The following is a 26,941-nucleotide window of genomic DNA, read 5'->3' as shown; positions in this document are numbered from 1 at the left end:
TGTTTGATATATCTCTCAAGATCACTCAATTGTACATTCTTCGAGAGTTTTGGGAACAGCCCTGATTTGTTTAAATTTAACTATTTTGTTGAGCGAAACAGCCTAACTGTGACGTATAATTCTGTTCAATTGCAAGGAAATTCTAGTAAGACTTGTGGTGGCTATTGTGTATATTTCGTTAATAATTTGTGTAAAGGAATTAAACTTTTTGGTGTATTGCAAAGATTTTCTAAAAACAGAAACGTTAATGATAATATGATTGTAGAATTTATGTATAAGAAATACTCAATAAATTTGTCATAAATATATTTTATTGTTTTGTCTTATAATGTCCATGGGCTAACGTTGTAACACCGTCGTTTAAAATATAACGCTTGTCGTCGCACGGATTAAGACACAATTTGTTCTGACGAATAGTTGATACAATATGTTTTTTACTAACAATTCTTTTCATTTCGGCAACCGTTAGTTTAGTGTCGGACGCGTTTTTGAACAACACGCTTGCAGACGCCTTTGCACGTTTTTTTCTCCCCTTTTGCTGATATAAATGAATACATTTTGGGACGAAGTCCACAAAATTCTTCGATTGGTACACCATACATCTCATCTTTAAATTTTTCGAGTCTCTTTTTATTAGATTCGTCAAACAGAGGATGATCTTTAGGATACCCAGAAAAATCATACATTTGCTTCTGTTGAGCAAAATCCTCGTATAAATCCGGTGTTTTGATTTCATACGTGAGACTGTCTGTAAATAGATACAAGAGTATAAGATTAAATTTTAATTATCATAGTTGATTTAAGAACTTACCAGTATCGGTAAAAAGGAGTTTTGCTTTGTCACCATACTGCGGTTTGATAATGTCGTAATGGAATTTATACATTAAGAGTTTTGACAAATCCAAAATGGCGAATCCCGTATAAATTGGACGGTTTAGAGTGAGTTTTTTCTTGATGGAGTGAATACCAACCAGATCATTCTGAAAAATTGTAAATTTTTCAAACGCCGGTGAACTTGCTTTCTTCACAGCCTTATCAGGCGTAGTAACTAGTTTGAAATCCTGCCGATTTCGTAGGTTTTCATTGTTTTACCTGAAGAAAAAAAATAATGTTAATTTTAATTTCAATTTTAATGTTAATTTTAATTGTATACCGAACACTGCATTATTCATTAATTTGAATAGGTCCTTTTCAAAGTCGTTGGCAGCCATTTTTCGTCTTTCTGTGTTAAAATCTATGTATGATTTTAACCACGCCCCCTGTTCAAATTTTAAAATTCGGTGAATCTTCGTTATTCTGAGTCCCTTCGATATGTAATATTTAAGGTTTCTATAGTGCACCACGTATCGCTCTTTATTGAGAAGGTTAGGGACAAGTTTTGGGAGGCTTTCTTTGATAGGGATTTGCAGAGATGACATTTGACCCTTGGAAAAGGTTGAAAGTGCTTCTGGTTTGATCGTCATAGTTTCCGGAGCTAATGGATAACAGTTGTGGTCATCGTGTAAAATTTCCGGGTACTCAAAATCAACTTCGACGTAAATCCCTCTAACGAATCGTCTAGACAACTTAAAATTTCCCGTTCACTGTTAGGGGTAGATTCGACCCATTTGAAGGCTTTCATGGGTAGAGGGTCACACATAACTGTTCCATATAAGTTGTTCATGTCTTTAATTAAAATTATCGTTAAAATTAACATGAAAATTAAACTTTAAAAACATCTTACCAAGATAACAAATATAACTATTAGGTTTGGATGGATCGTATTTTTCAATGTATTTGTTGTTAGCGTGTGCAAAGCGATGACTTATCATAGAAACTCCACCTCGGATACCCTTTTCCATGAATAGGTGCATGTTTTCATCCAGAAAAGGGTCTAAGTGACCTTTGGACATAAAAAGGGCCGATTGCCATGCAAAACCAGGACCGGTGTAAGCGTGGGCAGGATCTAGACGATAATAAGTCATACACATTTGTCGGAAATTCTGGAAAACGTCGGCTAGTAGGAGAGTATCAGATAAAACGTAAATGTCGTGATATTGCCCGTTAAGAAAAAAATATATAACAGTTAGGACTTGTTAATGGTATATTATTGTAAAAATAAATATACCCAAATTATCCACGTTGAAAGTGTTCCATACGTTTTGGGCATGACTGTATTCCTCTTCGTTTAATGGTTCGTCTGTAAGATCATTGTAAAAGCATTCAATGGGGGGTAGTTTACTCTCTCGAAATCGATCTTCCGAATCCATATACGAATATGGGTAGACCCCCTTCCGTAGAAGTAATTTAACCTCTTCCGGTTTAAACGCTGAATTCAAAGCGGAAAAGTTTTGCGGACCACCTTTTGCTAGATTAGAAACTAGTGTTTCCAACGAAGCAGGTAAAAATCGTATTGAATCAACAAAACGTAGCTTGTCAAGGGTGAAAGATATATATGTTTCACTATTGGTCGCGATGCAGTCTATGTTTTTATTTTTGATCTTCGCGATTTGTTGCATGATGAGATGAGCATCATATCTACGTGAATAAATTGTTTATGATATCGTATTGTTTTCCAGTTCATACACATTTAGGTTACCTGCTAGATTATGCAGAAAAACTGGAATAAATTTGGGTGCTTTTAACTTCAAATTACAGCTCTGACACGCACACCCCCTGTAGGTTCCCGAATAGTGGTCGTGGTCTCGGGTTTTTACTGACTTTTCCGTGAAGGGTTCATCGCAAACGTAACAGCTATTTGCTGACTGATATGAATTTTCTTCGGCCACCGTTAGTTGCATTGGAATATTTTTCTTCAAATTCTCTGATATAGTGTCCGATTCATTTAAAAGCATTTTCAGAAATTTCAACGCCCCATCTTTACCTCTATACGTTTTGTGTTGACATTTGTGTTGTCTCACCATTAAGTCCAATAATTGTGTATGAAAACCCGCACGTCACGTGTAAAGATAGGGTCGTTGTCGAAGATAACGTTGCGTCCGGTAAACAAGTTGCCACCTTTGTCTGTAACGATTCGAAATCCGCAAATATGGTATATGGAACCTATAAAATCAATAAATTCATTATTTCGAAATTTATCAATTATTATTAAAAAAAATACCATTTGATTCCATCCGAAATTTTTGAATTTTAAAATCGGTTCTTTATGCGGCATGACCACACGTTGCGGGTCGTGAACATTACAATCACGCACATGTTGAGTGTGGAGACGGCAATAAAATGTCTTGTGGTTATGTTTAGTGAAACCACTGAAGAGACGACTTATGCTTCGAATTAATACGAAGTGTTTAATTTGTCCGTTTGATACCCAGAGAAGATCAATTTCTCTGGATTCCGGTACTCTTTTGTCACTGACATAGCGAGGGAAAAATCCCTTTTCGTACGCGAAAATGTTTATAGAGAGATTATTTACATGTTCGAATTTTTTTAGTTTATAGGAGTCTAGTTGAAATGGAAATGATATCCCGCACAAAACAAGTTCATTATCATACCTTTTATAATGATGTATGTGACTGGGGTGTATTTTTACTGGGTGAAGCTTGGCTAGCACAGACCACATGAAACATTTGCCGTCACTTGGGTCTTCTGGGTTGATATTCACCGTAGCTCGTTTATTAGCAATTACGGGTGGTAGTTGGAAATAAGTTCCGCCTACGAGTGGTAAATACTGAATAATGTTTATCTGTAAAAATAAAATTCGGTCCAATACCCAACCACTTCCAAGCCCCTCGTAGCTATTCATACTTTCCGCGATTTTGTCTCGACTCGAGTTTATTTGTTGAGGGATTACCTCAGGTGACAGTGTCGCGTGGGTAAACCCCCTGAAATACGGTGATACCTCAACGTCCGTACCGGTGTTACCAAGTTCACGCGTATATCGTGCACGCACCACCATATACCATTTTACACACTTCTTAGCGATTAGTTGGTTTCTTAGATAACCCACAACCGTTTCACGGTGTTCATTTACGAAAAGTACAGGGTCAGTAACGCCATCTGGTGCCGTTATCCGAGCCGAAAAAATTGCATCTCCAAGCGCGTTAATTTCTTCAATTTGATTAACTTGCCCACCAGGTTGATCAATGGGTGGGACTATCGGTGGGTCAGCGGGTTGGTTAGGTTGTTGCAGACTAGCGTCTTGCTGTTGAACTTCCCAATTGGAAAGAAAGTCTCCCATTTCTTCATCATTTTGGGAATCCTCCATAATTTCTCCTAATTCCATAGCTTCGCGGTCATACTGACTATCCCTCAGTTCCGAGAATTGGGTTTTAGGAACCAATTCCGCCAGCTCAGAGACTTCCTGTTCGTGCTGGTTGTTCGTCAGGGTAGAGTCTTGTGGGGGTGCGTTCAATAACCTTGGTTCCGCAACTGTATTATCCACAGTATTACCGTCGGTGACTTGCTTGTTTAATTTTTCATATTGGTTTTTATTAAACAGCTGTCCAAGCGCGTCAACCGCACGGTCATATTCAATGTCTGTAATTTCTATACGTGGTGTAGAAACCTTCATATTCTCGACGGGTTCGTCAAGGAAGTCTATAGATTCTATTTCATCGAGAACCACGCCATTACGTATGTCATTTTGAACATCAATAACTGCACCATCTATAATATTACCGAGATGCTGATGATTATCAACATCCGGTGTAGTCGATGACTTCCGAACTTGGATTTCTAAATATATACATATATATTATTATATAAATTTTTAAAGATAAATGTAATTAAATATATATATATATATATATATATATATAAATATAAATATATTTAATTTATTTATAATAAAAAAAAATGTATTATATTATATAAATTTAAAAAAAATTATAATATATATACATTTAATTATATAAATAAATACCATTTTCAATTCGGATTTTTTTGTTATAGTTGCGGACTGGTGATGTAGTCCTCTTTACAGGTGAATTCGGTGGTGTAACACGATGAGATGGACCCGGCTGCGGTGAAGCAGTAACACCGCTAGATTTTGACGGTTGACAATCAGCTGGTGTCCGTACCAACGGTTCCCGCCGAGGCGGTTCGGTCGGTAGTACGGGGACCTCGGGTTGAGTTTGGGACGGTAGACCTCGGTTAAGTTTTCGTTGATGGCGTATTAGCGCGTCTTTCCGAGAAAAGTTTCTATCGCATTCGGCGCAATTAAAGGTTATATTACTATGTTTAGAAAACACATGACGGTCGAGGTTCCGCTTTTCGGTGAAAACCGCTGGACATACATCACAAGAAAACATCTTTAGGTTGAATATGACCTTAACGGACTGTGTTTAGCCTTTTATACCAACCGTAGGCCTACATGACGTAATTAAAAATTATCCAAAGACCTCATTGGTTGTAAGCTTAAAGTAATGATGTAATTCAGTTCATGTGTTTGTGGTTATTTTCATCTATTGGGTAAAGATGACATCTACATGGAAAGTTCGAGAAAATAACGCAATATTTTAAAGAATGACGATCTTGAAATTTAGTTACTATATTTCACCTCTACGACCCCTACTAAGGAACCCGTGCGTTTTGATTGACACGTAAAAGAGGTAATCCGCACTTTACGCTTCTTCCAATTGTAAAGGACCACTCGATAACAAAGTGACGCTAAATGGTACACCTGATTTTTTTTGGGTTTTCCTAGAGTAAGTGACGACCTTACGACTATAGTGCTTTTTGCACTAAATTAGGATTTTACATCCTTAGGATGAGAGACGTTATGATGTCCTTTAGGGATTTTCTTACTACTTACTACTACGGAAATACCCATTGACCCCTAAGACCCACGATATAAAAACCACGACTTGAAAGTAGGAATACCATATTTATTTCAACTTCATACTCGTAAGGTTTGTCTCCCTATACAAAAAAATAATGGTTTTAGGACATGTCCCTTTGGAGATGTTTGAGGAATTAAGATCGCAATATTCCGATGATGAAGAATTTATAGATATTGATGATGAAATACCCGTGGAAGAGAACGAAATCGTCGAGGACGAAGCGGAAGAACTGTAAGTATTTGTTTGGCTTTTTAAAAATTGATTTAATGAATGTAATAAGGTGAGTTGAATTTTGATAATTACTTTATTATTTCTAATTAGAGAAAGATTGACTGGGATAGCCAACACAATTCCAGAGATATGTGAGGTTTTCATACCTCAAATTTTTAATATCGACGGTCTAATGTAAATAATTTTGAATAACTATATTCACTTAAAAAAAGGGTTAGAAAATTATAGAATAATTGCTTTGCTCCATATTTTAGAATCATCAATTACATAAGGGAATTGATGTACCCACACGTAGAGGAACCTGGCGATTCCACGGAATTGTTAATGAAGACACTGGAAGATATTGTTGCCATAAAAGTCTCACGCGGAATGACGCACAGGAGTATACATCTCCCGAATGACATCCAAGCCCAAACGCCGACGGGTTTGTGTAAGAACCTATATATATATTATACCAATATATTAATTTATCTTTAACTTTTATTAGAGTGCAAACTGCAATCTCATCATTTTTTATCAAAAGACGAGAGTATCGGGTTATGCAACAAGATGAACTACCAAATGATGCTATTGAGTTGATGAGCGAGGTTGACCGGGCGTTGGCAAAGGACATCATATCAACAATTTTAGGAGAAATTGAAAAAAAATTTGACGTTTCATTTCGTGTTTGAAAAAAAAAAAAATGTTCAACTAATTTCAAGTTTTATTCATCCAACAATTGGGTAGTTACATAATTCTTATTTTTATACATATATCCACTCTGCAAACAAATTACTTTTTTCCAAAGCGCAGGAGTATTTCTTACTTAAAAAATTAGTATTGTGTTTAATTAGGCATAAAAACATGGGTCCGTCTTCATCTAACCCCGTTTAAGTCTATAACTTCGCGGTGGATTATACTACACAAAAATAAACACTTCTCTTCCCCTTTACAAAAGACACGGTCGTAACCTTGAACAGCCATATCTATACACTCCTCCAACTTGTTGTAAGGGGTGAAACCATAGTCCCAAGCTAGTCCGTGAATATTCTTTTCCACCCAGGTGTTCTGACGTTGAATACGCCATGGAAGATCGGACAGAGGGTACGGTGGTAGAAACAACCAAGACACCACCCGTGGTGATGATTCAGACGTGCATGCTGCAAGTTCCTTCACTATTCTGGCGGGGGTCTCTCCCGTTATCTGACCGTCGAGAAACTAAAAGTCGACAACAATAGATTTTCTCTCCCTAATAGAAAACACCTGTAAATTTTAAATCTTACGACCCTTAAATTGTTAAAAGGGATACTTACACAGCTCCTGTTGGTTCCATTATGATCTGTGGAGGTAAATATTTTTTTGAGTTTCGAATGGATATTCACTCTGGATATCCAACTATGTATACTTTATTAAGGGGTTCTCCACAAAACGATGACATTTCTCCACCCTTTCACTTATTTGCAACCGTTGCGTCACCCTCAAACGTTTCATCATACTCCTCCCCGCTCCACACGGGTGGAGGCCTTTCACTGTTTAAGTCCTGGGACCGGCAGGATTACCCTACTGACGTGGTGCTTTACAAGACTTACATCTCAATTTTATAATTTTTTAAAAAATTAGTGCTTTCTAAAATTAAAAATTAAATGTTTGTAGTGTCTCTTATAAAAGTGCCGAACTAAGGCCTGCATAGAAAAATAATTTAAAACTCAAAAAATATTGTTATATTAGTTCAACCACATAAAAATTATTACCTTTGCTGCGCAAATACTCAGCCCGTCGTTTTGCCCTTTTCTTTTGTTTCCTTTACATTTCAAATTTTAAAGCTCGAAAATTATTAGTTGTCAAACTTAACAGCTGTCATTGTTGTCAAAAAATTAAACATTCAAAAAATACTGATAGTTTTGTTCCACCAAAGATAATACGTACCCTTTATTCGATATCACGCCGCCACATTGACTATACGCCACGAAGCTGTTACCAGAGAGGGTAAAGTCGCTTCGCTACTGAGAGGCGTCTCTTCCTATTCCCGCAATGTTAAAATTTCGTTACCAGTTTTTGACGCACGCGCGAATAGAAGAAATAACAAATGAAGTTCAGGATCCCACTACCAGGGTGCTACAGGGTGTCGCTAGTTAAATTTTTTTAGAAGATTTTTGTTACATCCGCAATATGGCACCGATTATTTTCTTATTTCTGAATTCTGATACTAAAAAATTTAAATAAAATGTGAAATGGTTGTTTCATGTGAATTTATGACGCAAGTAAGTACAACTAATTATTTTTAAATATTATATTTGAATATTGAAGTGTCAATTCTTTTTAACAGCCTAAAATAATGGGAAACATAAATAGCCAAGGCCTAACAACAATAACAATAGAAATTAATATATTGGAAATGAAATAAGATCAAATAACTTAATGAAAATAAATATATAAGATAAAGCTTCGAAGTAGTTAAAAAAAGACGAATATGAGGTATCTTCATCAATTTGGTGTCCAGTCTTTTTTAATCATGATCGAGATTTTGTTTCTTCAGGGCACTGTGTATGTAAAACTCAACGAAGAAACTTATCATGATTTGAAATACAGTCGGACATGTTGAATCTATTGAAGCTTGAAACCAAGTCTTGTCAATTCGACGTGTAATAAATTTTTCCATACGCTCTTTGACATTTGTCATGTGAGATAGTAGTTTAAAGCTAGTATCAAATACCTCATTTGTTTCTGTAATAAACATTAAAAAATTGTCAGTAGGTACTATAAGGCTACCAAAAGAAGAAGAGCACATTTATAGGATCAATAATTGGATCGTTCTTTTTGAGTTGGCTGAGGCAAGAGGAGCATTGGTGGTTTGAAAATCAGCGATGGATTAAATATCCTGATATATAGCTAAGGACAATTTGTTTAAGTAGATTTGGACTCCCAATTGAATTGCATATGCTCTGTTTAGAAGATGATGACAATTGCGTGTTTAAATCTAAAGTTCTTTTACCATTGTAATTAACAACTAAAGTAATGTAATTTATTAAAATTATTTATTATTGAGATAGACAGTTTCAAATTTCAATTACCATTTTCTGAATTTTCGCATGAAATACTGTTGGACAAAGTGTAATTATGTTCATCTAGAACATTCAATGTGTTTTCCTCTGAAATTGGTTGTGATGCGTTTGTGACCAACGCGCTTTCTTCCAACCCATGTTCATATGTCGCGTATGGATATGCTATACATTTTAGTATATTAATTGTCAGTAAATTTTTTAAACGACATTAAGAGCCCTTAGATGTTTTTCTTTACCTTTACTAACTGTACTGGAAAATGAGTAGTGTTCATAAAATATTGTTGGCACAGCTGATGATTAGACTATTTTTAGTTTTAATATTCATAAAACTATCGTCAGTGAAATGATTAGAGCAAAACCTATGGTTAAAGTGTAGGTATTCCGTTGTTTTATTTGTCAGTTTCTCGTTTTTTACATTATTCAACTATGATAGGGATAAGAAAGTTTCTTATTTTTCGTATTAGAACAATTTTCGGCGGAACACAATGGTCCAGGCATATTTAAAACATTTAAAAACTACTTAAAATGTAAATTAAAAACTAATCAATTTTTGCGTCGTCCTAAACTGAATATTGAATCGCGCGCTAGGACTTCCGCCATCAAACGTTCGGATCCTATGGGCATTTTCGCGGCAAAAAATAAATACGGATTTTTGAACGAGAGACGCCTCTCAGTAGCGAAGCGACTTTACCCTCTCTGCTGTTACCGAATTCCAGGCGAAATCCCGAAAAGTCGGGCTCCTAAATTATGGCAGTGATAATACCCAAGGCCCAAAATTTTAGCCTAACTTTTATTTAAATCAATTTAGAATTACCAAATACCGTACAAAACTTAGGTTGAAATGAAAGCCAACTATCTTATTTACCTTTTATCATCGAAGATTTGTTCGTTTTAAATCATTATGTTTAAACTTGTTAGAATATGAAAATTAACATTTCACGCGGGCAGCCGGGCACGCGGCATTAAAACCGCCATCCAAACGAAGCCGTGTCGGCAACTTTTTTCCGACTTCCACCCGTTCCCGTTGCGCATGCGCGCCAATCTGAAACTTAAGAGGGAAAATGGATGCCTCGAAACCGTAATTTCCTGGCTTCAAAAACTTATATTTTCTCGGCGTTATTGATTAAATTATAAATCGTGAAAAGACGGGCCTATGAAGTGAAACACGGTGATTTTAAATCCGTTTACAGAATTAAAATACGACAAGTGGTTGAGGTTAGAGCGCGACCCAAAAAAGGCCTAAAAGTCACTCAAGCTGAGTTGACGTCTTCCACGACCAAAGCGGTAAATTGCCAATATACGCGCAGCAGAGGTGGAAATGGGGGAAAAAGATGAGCTCGAAATATACTCCGCGGCCGCGGAGTATAATAAACACAGTCGGTTTGCGTTCCGGTAGACAACGAGCAAACGGTAATATCAAGAACTAATTTATGTATAATAACGAACAAGGAGCCATATTTTCTAGGCGTCAAGTACTAGTTGTTTTTATTTTATGGGCGGAGTTTCGTATTTGGACTTTCGACATCGCCATCTACTGAGGAATTATGGCCGCCTTCCACACAGGCATTCTTTACTGAGCACTTGCTTCTGGCAATCAGAAGATCGTGAGTTCGCGCCCGGCTCCGGACGGAACGGTTTTTACTATAGAGTTTTTAAAATTAAATTTTACAAAACTGAAATTTAACTCTTCTAAATAATTCATAATTATAATTCTCTAAAATATATTATGTTAAATTGGTTTTATAAAATTTGAATTAATAAAACTCTACACTAAAAACTGTTCGGTCGGGAGCCGGTCGCGAACCCACGATATTCTGATTTCCATAGGGAAGTGAAAATGACACCGAGTTTTTATTATAATCCCGGAACTGTTTGGAATTTCACTAATAAGAATTAACTCAACATTACATATATCACCTTTTATGAAAAGAAACGATAAAGCCGAAGTTAACGGAATAAAGGATCTACGGATGTAACGGATCCCTCCATGTTAAATCTTGTTTAATAGTTTCACAGTGGCTCGGCAGATGGCGGTCTGTACTTAAAATAAAAAAAAAGGGTGGAGCTACAACGTACATGAGTGCAGCTGCAGGCTTCAAAGCTACAGTAGATCGTTCTTATACATAAATTAGTTCTTGGTAATATACAAGCTTTTAAAGTAATATTGTAGCCGGGGCAGCTCAAGAAGGGTACATTCTGCATATCGCCTCTCTTATTTCGACCAAGAGAGAAAAACGCTTCCGCGTGCAGAGAGTAATACCTCACAAGTTATCGAGTCCTCTGCAGATCTAGTAAAATGGTTGGGCTCATATGATATTTACGTTTGTCTGTCTAACGCCTTATGTTTTGAAACTAGCATATAAATGCTGCAAGCATTTTTTCGAACCTTGATATTAAGGTATAGATTGAGTTAAATATACAGGGTCTTTTTTTTTGCTCGGAAAAGTGTTTTTTTTCAAAAACTATTTATAGTACCGATTTCAAATTTGGAAGGTCAATTCTCTATACCGGGGGACATCAGTTTGAGAAATTTGAGCGTTTTCGGTAATGTTTTTCACCAATTTTGAAAAATTATTTTTCGACCACTAGGTGCGAGATAAAAAATTTATATTATAAAGTTGTAGGCCGTCATCGAAAACCCTTAAAAATTGTTCACTCGACGAAAAACCATTTATTTATCAGTGAAAATTCGAGCTTGAAAAATTTACAAGTTGGTGAAGCCAAATTACGATTGTTTGAAACGATAATTGAAACCGAATTACCTAATCCAGTTGAAACTTTGGTTAAAAAAACGACCGGATTTAAAAAACACGAGGCTATAGGCCAATCCTAAACATGCATTGGGTATTTAAAGGAAAACTTTGGGAGATTATTATCAGTGTTTGATAATATTTCGAACAATGCCTCGTTATTCAGTAGCTGAGCGTACCGAGATAGTTGCCATTTACTATGGAGAAGCAGCGCAAAACCTTAGAAGAGTGACTGAAATCTTCGCAGAAAGACATCCAAATGGAGCACCATCTGTAAATACAGTAAGACGAGCAATTCACGATTTCAATCAATTTGGTAACTTGCAACCTAGGTTTCGCGGATTGGGTCAACCGGATTTAGACTTCGAGAACAATGTACTCGCGTACTTTGTGGCATATCCTCGTCACAGTTGCGCTAACGCCGCTGCTGATTTGGGTTGTTCTGCAAATCGTGTGTGGAAAATTCTTCGTAAGAATCGCTATCACCCATACTCATTAGACGAATAATCAGTGCTTGCCGAGACGTCACACCAGAAATGGTAGAGAAAGCGTTTGAGAACTTAATTGTCCGCGCACAAACCTGTGTTGCAGCCAATGGTGATATTATTGAAAATGTTTTGTAAAAATTTATGTGAATAAAATATCTGCATTTAAAAACCAAACGTGTACATTTTTTCAAGTGTGAAAACTCTACTACGTTTGTATTAGACTTGTTCCCTTTTCAATTATCGTTTCAAACAATCGTAATTTGGCTTCACCAACTTGTAAATTTTTCAAGCTCGAATTTTCACTGATAAATAAGTTGTTTTTCGTCGAGTGAACAATTTTTAAGGGTTTTCGATGACGGCCTACAACTTTATAATAGAAATTTTTTATCTCGCACCTAGTGGTCGAAAAATAATTTTTCAAAATTGGTGAAAAACATTACCGAAAACGCTCAAATTTCTCAAACTGATGTCCCCCGGTATAGAGAATTGACCTTCCAAATTTGAAATCGGTACTATAAATAATTTTTGAAAAAAAAACACTTTTCCGAGCAAAAAAAAGACCCTGTATAAATATATAGTATTATATTTTAATTATAATGTATTTAGAAACAATCATTTATTTCAATTATAAATTTGAACTTTTTTTATTTTCAAATTGATGAAAAGTGTAACAATTTTTTAGATGAGATTCTTGCCGCCTCTAAAAAAATACTATTTAAGTTTACATTGCACTTATATATGTATAATAGTTTACATTGCACTTATGTTTTAAATTTTAACATGTTCTTGTCCACCCTGGGTTGAGCATCATTCTCTTTATTAACAAGAATTAAAAATTTCATTCGTATTAGAGTTCTCATTTTTACGTGAGCCAAAATAATTTATCTAGGATATTTTTAAAATTTTTGGAAAATGGTATCACTGACTTTTTTTAACTAAATCTTCTTCGGTAGAAATTGATTTTACATTATCACCGCAGCCATGTTAGTTTAAAAACAAATTTTCAAATTCTTTTACGTCATTTAGAAAATCATTAGATGGAACAACCATTCCGCCATACCTTAATTGAATTACCCAACTTTGCATTCACTTGTTATTGATTATTGCTTTTTTTATTCACATTTTAAACTAATGTCAAGATATTTTTCCCAAAACGTTTTGGCTACCCAACCAGCCAAATATTCCATTCCACCGTCTTCCTCTTTAGTTAAGACTATTTTTTTGGTCGTGTTCTCTTTTCCAGTGTTTAATGGGGGGTTGAGAAACAATGTTTTGCTGGGGACTACCATTGCTTCGATTTATGTCACTTACTCATAGAAGATTTAGTGAGGGAAACAATTTTATCATTGAAAGTAGGGCAAGTATCAGATTCGTTTATGCTAAGAATTTCATTAGTTTCAAAATCTAGGTCTAGATCTCCATATGTTATGCCTGATTAATTAAACATATTAGTGACATAATATTCATATGTTGCTTGTGCAATTGTATTCGCATTATTTTGAACAATTCCTGGATTTTCCCCTTAAATAATCATCCTAAGGCGGTACATAGCATTTAATGGGGTGGGGTCGTTGTCAAACCCTCCCCGCGTTCTTAACTGCAAAAATAAATTTTCCAGACAAGTCTTGATTTAACCTATGTGTAAGTATGTATTTGATACCATACTTCTTGTTTAGTTCGTACCAAAGGCTGATTAAGGATTTTGTCGAAGTTAATATACCTTTCTGAAATGTCTGCAAACAACCGTGTTGGGGAATTTCATTACTTTTTGGTTTATTCTTACTTTTAGAATTACATTTTTTAATTCACCTCATGTTGGTCATATCATTAAGAATTTCATTTTATTCATCGAAATTTACACCGAATGCGCTTTTGTTAGGGTAACAATCCATTACATCGAACCATTTATTAGTTCTCCCGATAATCTCAGCTGTTGCTTTGTGCTCTTGATCTTGTAAATTATTACTTACTTTTAATCTATTCACTGCCGTAGCAACCGTATGCGATAATACTTCTGCAGCTAATCTTACATTCTGCCTCGCTGTCTGAACGGTAATAGTTAGTGTAGGGAGATGTTGGCTCGAACGCATGGCATACAGGGCTTGCCACCACCCTCCTACGCATTGTAACCCGGCCACCTGAATTAATGGCTTCAAAAGTCGCTTGATGACTTAGGCCTAAGGTGGTGCCTTGGGTATTAGCCTAGCTGATTATTATTATTATGTAGTTTTGTGTGTTTATGAAAAGATTTTAACTCTTTATTGTAGCTTTGTAAAGGTAACTGGACTGGCTCTTTTGATATTGTTAAGAAATTTATCCTAAAACTTCAAAAAATATTTAATTCAAATTTAATTCTAACTAAAATCTTAAACTTAAAATTATATCTTCTAAAATTGTATAAAATAATTTAAAACTCGAAATTTGACAAAATGTAAAAACCGTTGTAAAATGCTCGTTTCTAAGGGACATTGCTTCAAAAGGAAAGAAAAACCCAAAAACTTTCCGACCTATTGTAACTTGGTCAGTTCTGGGAAAACCCTTCAACTCTCTATCTCCTCGCCCGAAAAAAGGGAAAATTTCCAGAGTAATGCACGTCTAATAGTCGCCTAAAAGACGCTAGGGGATTATTGGTCCTCCCCACCTGAACAATGAGCAGGATAGTGGGTCCGACCGAAAAAACCGAGCTTTCTTCGGCAAGGAGAGAGAGAAGTTAGGGCAGATTAAAAACAAACCTTGTCAGAGAAAGGCCAAAATCAGCGTCTTGGCTGCTAAAGCAGCATTCAATAAAATATTTAGTCTTAAATAACCTTGTGATAATTTATTCAAAATCATAAGCTTAACTAGATAATTCAATCTTCAATTAAAATTATAAGAACCCAGTTAATGTTTCAGTCCGTTAGCTGCGCGTAAAAAATTAAAATAAAAGCTCTCCCAAGCAAAATAGAATCAAAAGAACTAGGCATTTCGAGATATCAATCACTAAAAATTCTTCAGACGTTAGAGAGATAAGGGAGGCGATCTACCGATAGGGGCCCCTGCGGGCGGGGGAAACGGGGGTGAAACGGGCCCCTGTGGGGGTAAGCATTCCCCCCCATTTTGCGTACATTTTCGGCGGGTCAAAAGGTTAGGTCAATAGGTTAGATGATTTACGATGTTATACCACCTCATAAAACCTAGGTGGTAACCCCCCATTGTGGGTCAATAGGTTATCTGCCCCTATGCCGGTATGGACAACGATGTTATGCAAACAGCTATAAACCGTTAAATAGGGTGAAACGGGCCTCTGTAGGGGCCCCCATTTTGCGGCAATATTCGGCAGGTCAATAGGTTAGATGATTTACGATGTAACCCTGGGTCAATAGGTTATCTGCCCCTATGGCGGTGTGGACAACGATGTTATGCAAACAGCCGTTAAATGGGCCCGTCATAGTTAATATCTGGAGGCACACCATTTTAGGTCAAAAGGTTAGCTGATTTACGAGGTTAGATGATTTACGATGTTAAAACCCAGGTGTTAACCCATTTTAGGTCAATAGGTTATCTGCCCCTATTCGGCAGGCGGTGTGGACTGACACGATGTTATGCAAACAGCCATTAAATAGTTTCCGTCATAGTGAATGTCTGGCACCTGTCTTTCGAGTTGGTAATAAATAGTTCAATGGGTTTTCGCCGACAAACACTTTCAAACACTTTCGGGCCCCTAAGGGTTGTAAAAGGGTATCGTAAAATAGCGGGTGGTCATCGGTAAAAGTGTTTTGGAAAAAAAGAGCAGAGTGTATACAAATTATAAGGTTTTATTATTGCTCCCAATCGCTAGAAATTGGCTTTTTTTTTCCCATTCACTATAAATCGCAGCAGTTTGCCAGAATTAGTTTTATCTCTCCGAAATAATTAATGTACCCAAAATTGGACCGCCAGTTTATTATTCTTTTTAGGGGGATCTCTATGGGCGTTTAACATTACAATAAAGCTAAAGGGTCCAGTTTGGGGTACATTTGGTCCGAAATGGGGTACATAGGGGCGAAAATGGTGACTTTGGTCGTTTTTTGGGTCCATTTTTGGGTACATCCGAATTGCAATTGGAAAAACGAAGAGCCGTAATTTGTTCCACCCATCCCTAAACTCCTTAAATTTATTGCTATAATTTATTTATCGCTGGCGAACCCTAGAATATAATTAATAAGGACAAGTTATTTAAATTTAATTTAGAACTTTTGTTTACATGATTACGACTAATCCGATATGATATATAAACCGTTTAAATCGTAATTTATCTATATAATTGTAATTAATTCGATATTTTAAAGGGTTGAAACGAACTACCTTCTGCAACTTGTATAAATAATTTAATTAAAAGTTCTAACTCACGTATTTGTAGTGTCTAGCCGCAGTATCGTCTGACATACGAGGGACAGCGACTTCCCACCCCACCACACCCCACAGTCGCATTCGAATCTTCTTTAACTAAGAACTCTCTGCATAATTAATTTTTATAAAGTAAAAAAATAACCTTATTAATAGTTAATTAATAAGATATATAAATAATTATGCTTTATATGCTTTACGTAATGTGTTTACTTCTATATTAAGCTATTTTAAATACCATTATTGGGCTCAAGTACATACCATAAATATAATATAGCAAATTTGAGGGTGTGTATTGACAATATAAATACCAAAACAGTAAAAAAAAAATAACCTTGTTTAGCGTTTTTCGATTAGAAATTTATTATCAATGATCGTTATATAGTGATATACCATTTCTTATCTTGATAAGTTTACAGATAGAGGTAACCATTATTACGTTACAATGCGGTTTTTGTTATGGAACCAATGACAATAAGCTTTAAAATTTGCTTATCTTTGAAAAAAAGTCTCTTATTTCCAAGAACTATCTTATCGTGTGTAGATGCTCTAGAATTTTTAAAGAGGAAGTGGCTGTGCGATATAATATTATTTTGGCGTATTTCAATAGGTTTTTCTATAAAATGTTCAACGGCCGGTCTCCGTCACGCAACACCAACTTCACTAATAAAAGTTGGCAGTACTTTTTTATTTCCTCTTGGCCATCGAAATCTCATATGTATCTAGAATGCTGCCGCCTACGGCCGAGCTTGTCGCCAGTTCGTTTTGAACCTTCAGCCAATGAGAGGCCGTAGAGTGGTTCCACCAAGGAGGATAATAATTCTCCTTGGTAAATATAATAAAATAGAAACTTACTTTTTTTTCTCTTTGACGGTACAAAGGGATACAATATTTCCATCAACGCGACTTCCCACCCCACCACACCCCACAGTCGCATTCGAATCTTCTTTAACTAAGAACTCTCTGCATAATTAATTTTTATAAAGTAAAAAAATAACCTTATTAATAGTTAATTAATAAGCTATATAAATAATTATGCTTTATATGCTTTACGTAATGTGTTTACTTCTATATTAAGCTATTTTAAATACCATTATTGTCTCAAGTACATACCATAAATATAATATAGCAAATTTGAGTGTGTGTATTGACAATATAAATACCAAAACAGTAAAAAAAAATAACCTTGTTTAGCGTTTTACGATTAGAAATTTATTATCAATGATCGTTATATAGTGATATACCATTTCTTATCTTGATAAGTTTACAGATAGATGTAACCATTATTACGTTACAATGCGGTTTTTATTATGGAACCAATGACAATAAGCTTTAAAATTTGCTTATCTTTGAAAAAAGTCTCTTATTTCCAAGAACTTGTATAATTATCTAGAATGTACTAGAGCTATTAGATATTTTGGATGAAAGGCGATCTAAAATTTATGCTTGTTTACTTAATTATCTCATTTTGGGTATGATCACTCTAGTACAAACATTGATCATAATCGATATCCTGAAACAATCATCAAATTGATAATATTATATTTTTAATGATTAATTAATCGCTTGTTTTATTTTTTATTACCTTAAGACATTTTCTCGTTATTTATTAAATTAATTGTACATTATTTATCGTTATTTAGTTTTTCGTTGAGCAAAGTTTTTTGTCTATGATTATTTGATAAAAAACGTCTCTTATTCGCAAGAACTTGTATATTTATCGAGAATGTACTAGCGCTATTAGATATTTTGGAGGAAAGGCGATCTAAAATTTATGTCTATTTACTTAATTATTCCATTTCACTCTAGCCTTAACCCAACCAGTGCTTATTCTTTATATTTAAATAAAGCATATGATGTTTTTTATATTGACAACATTCCGATTAAACAGAAGCGAAGATATAAGAAAAGGTTTTTATTGGAATATCCATTTCAGAAGACCAACGTCAGTGAATGAATTGGGCTAAATTTGGAATGATGTAATGAATAAGGGAATTATACATAACATAAAACTGAATTGTTGGAAGATACAGGGTTATATCAAATGAAGGTGCGGAATAAGTAAACGTTATCTGAAACACTTAACTTGGAAGAAAATCAAAATAGGGCTGATATTATTTCTACCCTCAGAACCCACATTTTATACTTTATATACGGAGATCCCTCAAAAATCGAGAACAGTTTATGAATAGACTCGGTTCGAGTAAAACGTATGTGTTTTTCTTCTTCGAATATAATCCAAATGGGTCGAAACAAATATATTCAGTGTCCAAGTTGCGAGAAACGAATACGTGGCTATAGATTAAGAACCCATAAATGTAAACGTACATCGTGTACAACATGCAATAAATCGTTTAAATCACAACTGAGTCGGCATATTAGACGGTGCAGTCTAAGCCCTCACAAAGTAAACTTGGGTAAAGTAGAAGCGGAAATTGATAAACAACGAGTCCGCGCAGAAGTCGTTGCTCGATCGGGACTACCATCGCATCTTTTTGGAAATTTGACAAGTGCTTGGGTGGAACAAATGAAAACCCCTAAACGAATAAACAAAGATATAGAACTTAGACCATGACAGAAAAGTTTATTGGAACATTTAATTCTCTCAGACAGAAAAATAATATTTGTAATAGGAAAAGATGGAAATGAAGGAAAATCGTGGATGTTAAATTACTTGAAATCCCGTAAGCCCGACTTTGTACATTGTCAGCAAGTGACAGTTTCGGGGAGTGAAATGCTTTTTCAATTGAAAAAAGTTTGCTCTGGTGTGAAGCACTTTTTCTTTAACACCTTGAGAAGTATAAAAATATGCGACGAACACTTGGCAGTATTTGAAAGTTTAAAAGATGGTGAAATTGTTAGTACGAAATATAATTGTGTGAGTATAAATATTAGTACTCCAAATGTAGTTTGTGTTTTTGGAAATTATATGCCTGAATCTTACGGTTTAAGTTCTGATAGAATTGTACGATTTTATATAAAAAATAATTATTTATGTAAAAATTAATTATGAAATATGTATAGTAGAAATGTTAATATAAAATTTGCATAATTGAGGACGTGTGAATATAAAAATAGTAAACTTAAGGTTGTTTGTGTTTAATTCCCGTTTTTTTTGGTATATGTTCATATTATAGCCGTCCTCAGGTTATCTATATAAAAACAAATGGTTGTACAAAAAAATGAAAAGAAAGAATAATAAAATTGTTGATTTAAACCAGAAAAGGTATGTCGGTCAAATGTTTGAGTTTTCTTAAATTTATTTCATATACATTTCTACATGTTTTTATTTCACTGTAATAAAGTCTCTAACACTTATGAATAGATAATTGTATAATTGATTTACAAGTTATTAGAGTTAGAAATTTAGTCTTAGCAATTGTTTTTTCACGCTTTATTTAAGTCAAGCAATAACATTTTTAAAAATGAAAGCTGTTAAACGAAATAAAATAAGCATTTCTGAACTTTTTATATTAATTATGTTTTATTATTTATAACGATATGGATTTCAATACATTTGAAGAAGCGAGTAAACTCAGCTTATCAGACTTGGGCAAAGTGGTTTTTAATTGATGGTGTTATATAATAAAATATACTTCAGCTTTTGAATAAGATTTTTTTCTATCCAACCGATATCCTTTATATAAAAGCTGAAGTAATTTATCCATTCAATTCAACAAGCATTAAAAAACCCGGTTGAAGTCAGAATAGCTGTGCAAAGTACTAATAACGTAGAAAATGTTTTTGGGGGTTCCATTGACCTGATGAAAAATTTTCATAAGATAAAGTTACTGGACTGATGGAAGCTTCAGTGTTTTCAGAGCGAAGTCTTAATTGCATATTCTAAGTTTTTTTAAAAACAAGTTTATTTCTAAAAATGAAAAGGACATGTTTTATCGGGGGGCAAACTTTTTCCGTGTGAATGGAGAAATGATAATTAAAGAGTTAGCTATTTACGATACGGAAACGGAGAAGCATAACGTCTGGACCTTTAAACCACCATATCCATATTCCAGTCTTACGGAAGACGATAAATGGCATTGTAGATGGTTGTATTGGAACATTTGTGATCTCCGTTGGGACGACGGACAGGAAGACTACAACAGCCTAGGAGCCATCGCGAATTATATTAAAGAACAAGGGTTAAAGTTTTTTTTTGGAAAGGTTTAGTAAAGGCCAAAGTTTTATCGGATTTCATAGGAGTTAACGTCAAGAACGTCGAGGATTTAGACTGTCCTACCATTCTTTGTATAAGTGCTCCTAAACATTGTCATTTTCACCGTGACCCTAATAATTTCGCCGTTGTGAAATCTCACAAAATCGCTGTGTGGTACCGAAAAATCGTGTGTAAGAAAATATAAGTCGTTTTAAGATTATTTTTGCTACTTTTTCATCACATTGGTTTTACGTTATGTCTGTTTTCTAAAATTACGTTTCTTAAATAGCGTAACGTATTAAAGTTGAATAAAGAGTTTTTCATTTTATTTTAATTTTAGTGTTTTTATAATATCTTTCTGACTACATGTGTATTGTTTAACTTCTTTCATTTTTAAAAATGAAATTGCTTGATTTAAATAAAGCGTGAAAATTATTAGATTCGAAATGATATTTACAAATCTTATCCAATCTAAAGTCCATCGTTCGGGTATTAGTAAGTATTTCATACAAACTAACTTAATTAAGTATTTTTAGAAGTGAAGAGAAAACACATTGTGAAAAACCAAATGAAAAGAGACTTTAAACGGTTTTAAAAATCTTAATATATATATTTAAAAAATCCAACGTTTCGGCAGTGTAGCATATGAAAGTATTAAGTTTCAAAAAGTGCATTTAAATTGAAGTGAGGCCTATTTTGGGATTCCCCTTGTTCCTCCTTCTTTCATCTCAGCATGTTTCCCCTTTTATCATGGTTTCTGTCCAAAAAATAGCCAAAAATCTTAAATCAGTAGGTCTCGATCCTATTTATCACCCACCGCCCAAATTGTCAGCTTTATTATGTAATAACAAAGAACCAACAAGGCCATCATTTATAAAATCTCCCGTGTTTGTGGTGATTATTACATGGGGGGGGCAATGCCGTAGCCCATTTCATCAAAGGCGTAAAGAGCCCCAAAATTATAAACAACCCGTACAATAATTCTCCCCCTTAGCGAACACCTTCGTGTTTTTGGTGCCATAATGCTAGATGGGACTCAATAGACATACTAGCTCAACCCAAAATTACATAAAACTCATTTCAATGTACGCGAATCCATCGAAATTTAAAAAAATAAATCTGCGCAATGTTTAAACCGTGACGATGGTTCCCTTTAACGTAGCCACGTTTTCTCCACTGTTTAAAACGTGTTTATGGTCCTCACCCTCTCACACACACACACACAACAAACCAATTCATCCTCTCGCAGAATCCACCATTCCGACATAAAAGCCTCGAGCGCGAACGAAGATATCGAGCCCATATAACACTTCGACGGGGGTCGACTCGCCTTTGAGAAAAAACGCTCGCGGCTAAAGAACAGTAGCCCCCACTATATGTATGCATAAATATTTTTTCGTCCCAAAGTTTTACCATCGTACTGTCAGACTTGTAAAAATCCCATGAAGAAGGAGGAACAGTTCCTCCGAAACGTTCGATTTTTTAAATAAATATATTGTGAATTTTAAAAACGGTTAAAGTCTCTTTTCACTAAATATTTTTAAATATTTGAATATCGGAATTGTATTTCGTTGCGTTAAAAGTAGAGTTTAGATGTATAGTCGTTTTAAGAAATACTCGTGATATAGGGTCAAGTGCCAAGCATATTTAAGTACTACAATGATATTAAAATAAAGTTTAAAAATATTTCCATTCTACGTTACTTTAACAACGAATATTCTATGACGTCAAAACACACAAATCCATGTTTCAAAGTCAAATTAACCGCGCAAAACACTTAAATCTATGTTTTCATTTGATTTTTAAATTAACCGCGACGCGCCCCCAGACCGCGTCCCCCCCAGGGGAAATCAGCGCACGCGCGCAAGACGGCGAGGTGGGGAGGGCTTCGTATATCAACATATTGTGTTCAGGCAAACTTGTTCACTATGCTATATTGTTTTACTAGTCACTATATAATGTCTGAGTTTTACGCGCACTGTGATTTTCGCAACTTACCATTAAAATATTAGCATCTCTGTATAATGTATATAAACAAGGTATTTCACAAGGCGTCGGTTAACGCCTTGCAGTTACATTAACATCGCTGCAAAATATCGCGCTAATCATTCAATCAATCAGCTAAACCACATATCGTGATGACTACATGTAAGTCGTTCCGGCTTCGTAGGTATGTCTCTTAAATAAATAACTAAATAAATAACTAAATAAATCTAACCGTCATAAAAACATTTGTAACTACACATAGGGCACTTTCATTACTTGAAACTTCAGATTAGTTAGATTGTCTCGCTAATTAATCCACTGAATATTTTAGTATCCCGTTTTTGTGAATAATTCCAAGCCGAGTTAGTTTTTGTTTGAAGTTACGAGCAGACCTGTTTCAATAAAGTATTAAAACGGAATTTATTTTTCCTGTGTGACAGAGAAAAGATTCGTTCATACCAAAAAAGGTAACGTCGTCCATCGTAAGTTAATGCGAACTTGCCTTATTGTCGAAAACGTATACCGTTAAATTGTTAAAGCTTTTAAAAGTTGGTTTCCGCTAGGGCAAAAAGGACATGCCGGCTTCGTCGACGCAAATACTTCCCGGAGCTCATCGGTTTTCCCCTTTCGATAATAACTCGTGGAGGTTTAAGATAATAATATGTAATGACTAACGTAGTTTAATAATAATAGTAAGTAATGACTAAACGCAATATTTAACCATGGTTAATTTAAACTAGTAAATAGTAATTAATATACTATAGAGACAAATACTTCATGGTTTAAAATAAACTTTTATTAAAAAGAATATTGGGGAAGCTTTTTCGAGCCCACTCGTTCCTTTTCAACCCAGATAGAAATGGCTAAAAAATCCAAATACAAACAGATAGAACGCGTAAAAAGTCATAACCTGAGCGACGCGCGTAATCGGATAATACAGAAATATAAATTACTTGATCAAAACGTTTTACGAATAATTTTGAGAGCATTATCTATTGAATAAAAGTTAACCATCCCCAACCTCAAAGGTGGAATCGCGCTTAGATAAAAGACCCTATATGTTCGCGAATTCAGACAACGACCATAATTTCAAACTATGTTTTTTATATTTTTTATTTCTTTCTTTCTTTTATTTTGTTTAATTATATATATTTAAAATTGAAGCTGAAACAAATTTTAAAATGACTTTGGTTTCCCATAAGACATGCTACCCTCCCCACCTCGCCGTCTTGCGCGCGTGCGCTGATTTCCCCTGGGGGGGACGCGGATTTCTCGGGGGCGCGGTCTGGGGGCGCGTCGCGGTTAATTTAAAAATCAAATGAAAACATAGATTTAAGTGTTTTGCGCGGTTAATTTGACTTTGAAACATGGATTTGTGTGTTTTGACGTCATAGAATATTCGTTGTTAAAGTAACGTAGAATGGAAATATTTTTAAACTTTATTTTAATATCATTGTAGTACTTAAATATGCTTGGCACTTGAACCTATATCACGAGTATTTCTTAAAACGACTATACATCTAAACTCTACTATTAACGCAACGAAATACAATTCCGATATTCAAATATTTAAAAATATTTAGTGAAAAGAGACTTTAACCGTTTTTAAAATTCACAATATATTTATTTAAAAAATCGAACGTTTCGGAGGAACTGTTCCTCCTTCTTCATGGGATTTTTACAAGTCTGACAGTACGATGGTAAAACTTTGGGACGAAAAAATATTTATGCATACATATAGTGGGGGCTACTGTTCTTTAGCCGCGAGCGTTTTTTCTCAAAGGCGAGTCGACCCCCGTCGAAGTGTTATATGGGCTCGATATCTTCGTTCGCGCTCGAGGCTTTTATGTCGGAATGGTGGATTCTGCGAGAGGATGAATTGGTTTGTTGTGTGTGTGTGTGTGAGAGGGTGAGGACCATAAACACGTTTTAAACAGTGGAGAAAACGTGGCTACGTTAAAGGGAACCATCGCCACGGTTTAAACATTGCGCAGATTAATTTTTTTAAATTTCGATGGATTCGCGTACATTGAAATGAGTTTTATGTAATTTTGGGTTGAGCTAGTATGTCTATTGAGTCCCATCTAGCATTATGGCACCAAAAACACGAAGGTGTTCGCTAAGGGGGAGAATTATTGTACGGGTTGTTTATAATTTTGGGGCTCTTTACGCCTTTGATGAAATGGGCTACGGCATTGCCCCCCCATGTAATAATCACCACAAACACGGGAGATTTTATAAATGATGGCCTTGTTGGTTCTTTGTTATTACATAATAAAGCTGACAATTTGGGCGGTGGGTGATAAATAGGATCGAGACCTACTGATTTAAGATTTTTGGCTATTTTTTGGACAGAAACCATGATAAAAGGGGAAACATGCTGAGATGAAAGAAGGAGGAACAAGGGGAATCCCAAAATAGGCCTCACTTCAATTTAAATGCACTTTTTGAAACTTAATACTTTCATATGCTACACTGCCGAAACGTTGGATTTTTTAAATATATATATTAAGATTTTTAAAACCGTTTAAAGTCTCTTTTCATTTGGTTTTTCACAATGTGTTTTCTCTTCACTTCTAAAAATACTTAATTAAGTTAGTTTGTATGAAATACTTACTAATACCCGAACGATGGACTTTAGATTGGATAAGATTTGTAAATATCATTTCGAATCTAATAATTTTCACGCTTTATTTAAATCAAGCAATTTCATTTTTAAAAATGAAAGAAGTTAAACAATACACATGTAGTCAGAAAGATATTATAAAATGAAAAACTCTTTATTCAACTTTAATACGTTACGCTATTTAAGAAACGTAATTTTAGAAAACAGACATAACGTAAAACCAATGTGATGAAAAAGTAGCAAAAATAATCTTAAAACGACTTATATTTTCTTACACACGATTTTTCGGTACCACACAGCGATTTTGTGAGATTTCACAACGGCGAAATTATTAGGGTCACGGTGAAAATGACAATGTTTAGGAGCACTTATACAAAGAATGGTAGGACAGTCTAAATCCTCGACGTTCTTGACGTTAACTCCTATGAAATCCGATAAAACTTTGGCCTTTACTAAACCTTTCCAAAAAAAAACTTTAACCCTTGTTCTTTTATATAATTCGCGATGGCTCCTAGGCTGTTGTAGTCTTCCTGTCCGTCGTCCCAACGGAGATCACAAATGTTCCAATACAACCATCTACAATGCCATTTATCGTCTTCCGTAAGACTGGAATATGGATATGGTGGTTTAAAGGTCCAGACGTTATGCTTCTCCGTTTCCGTATCGTAAATAGCTAACTCTTTAATTATCATTTCTCCATTCACACGGAAAAAGTTTGCCCCCCGATAAAACATGTCCTTTTCATTTTTAGAAATAAACTTGTTTTTAAAAAAACTTAGAATATGCAATTAAGACTTCGCTCTGAAAACACTGAAGCTTCCATCAGTCCAGTAACTTTATCTTATGAAAATTTTTCATCAGGTCAATGGAACCCCCAAAAACATTTTCTACGTTATTAGTACTTTGCACAGCTATTCTGACTTGAACCGGGTTTTTTAATGCTTGTTGAATTGAATGGATAAATTACTTCAGCTTTTATATAAAGGATATCGGTTGGATAGAAAAAAATCTTATTCAAAAGCTGAAGTATATTTTATTATATAACACCATCAATTAAAAACCACTTTGCCCAAGTCTGATAAGCTGAGTTTACTCGCTTCTTCAAATGTATTGAAATCCATATCGTTATAAATAATAAAACATAATTAATAAAAAAAGTTCAGAAATGCTTATTTTATTTCGTTTAACAGCTTTCATTTTTAAAAATGTTATTGCTTGACTTAAATAAAGCGTGAAAAAACAATTGCTAAGACTAAATTTCTAACTCTAATAACTTGTAAATCAATTATACAATTATCTATTCATAAGTGTTAGAGACTTTATTACAGTGAAATAAAAACATGTAGAAATGTATATGAAATAAATTTAAGAAAACTCAAACATTTGACCGACATACCTTTTCTGGTTTAAATCAACAATTTTATTATTCTTTCTTTTCATTTTTTTGTACAACCATTTGTTTTTATATAGATAACCTGAGGACGGCTATAATATGAACATATACCAAAAAAAACGGGA

At 34.8% G+C, this 26,941-nt stretch overlaps 2 protein-coding genes across 4 annotated transcripts in view; both read right to left on the bottom strand.

Annotated features, from left to right (window-relative positions):
* Positions 1-26,941, bottom strand: part of LOC149926357 (uncharacterized) — a 93,889-nt gene that overhangs the window by 30,897 nt on the left and 36,051 nt on the right. Inside the window, exons 14-15 of one of the 2 annotated variants that reach the window (XR_016474104.1) lie at positions 7,304-7,329; positions 6,750-7,239 (exon numbers count right to left, since the gene is read on the bottom strand). The exons of the other annotated variant lie outside the window; for it this stretch is intronic. The gene's annotated coding sequence lies outside the window, so the exon portion shown is untranslated. Of the gene's footprint in view, positions 1-6,749; positions 7,240-7,303; positions 7,330-26,941 lie in introns of those variants that run through there. 2 annotated transcript variants of the gene reach the window in all.
* LOC149926358 (uncharacterized) lies at positions 326-2,031 on the bottom strand. 2 transcript variants are annotated; one of them, XM_090159070.1, is made up of 4 exons: positions 1,724-2,031; positions 1,154-1,665; positions 812-1,092; positions 326-748 (listed from the first exon to the last, which is right to left on the bottom strand). In XM_090159070.1, the coding sequence occupies exons 3-4, from the start codon at positions 882-884 to the stop codon at positions 471-473; spliced, it is 351 nt and encodes a 116-aa protein (XP_090015196.1). In that variant the 5' UTR covers positions 885-1,092; positions 1,154-1,665; positions 1,724-2,031; the 3' UTR covers positions 326-470. Both variants share the same exon structure in this region; 1 of them encodes a protein (XP_090015196.1).

This window comes from Leiobunum rupestre, chromosome 9 (genome assembly GCF_980474605.1).
Source record: "Leiobunum rupestre chromosome 9, qqLeiRupe1.1.hap1, whole genome shotgun sequence".
Lineage (NCBI taxonomy): Eukaryota > Metazoa > Arthropoda > Arachnida > Opiliones > Sclerosomatidae > Leiobunum > Leiobunum rupestre.
This window is presented reverse-complemented; position numbering and strand designations above follow the sequence as displayed.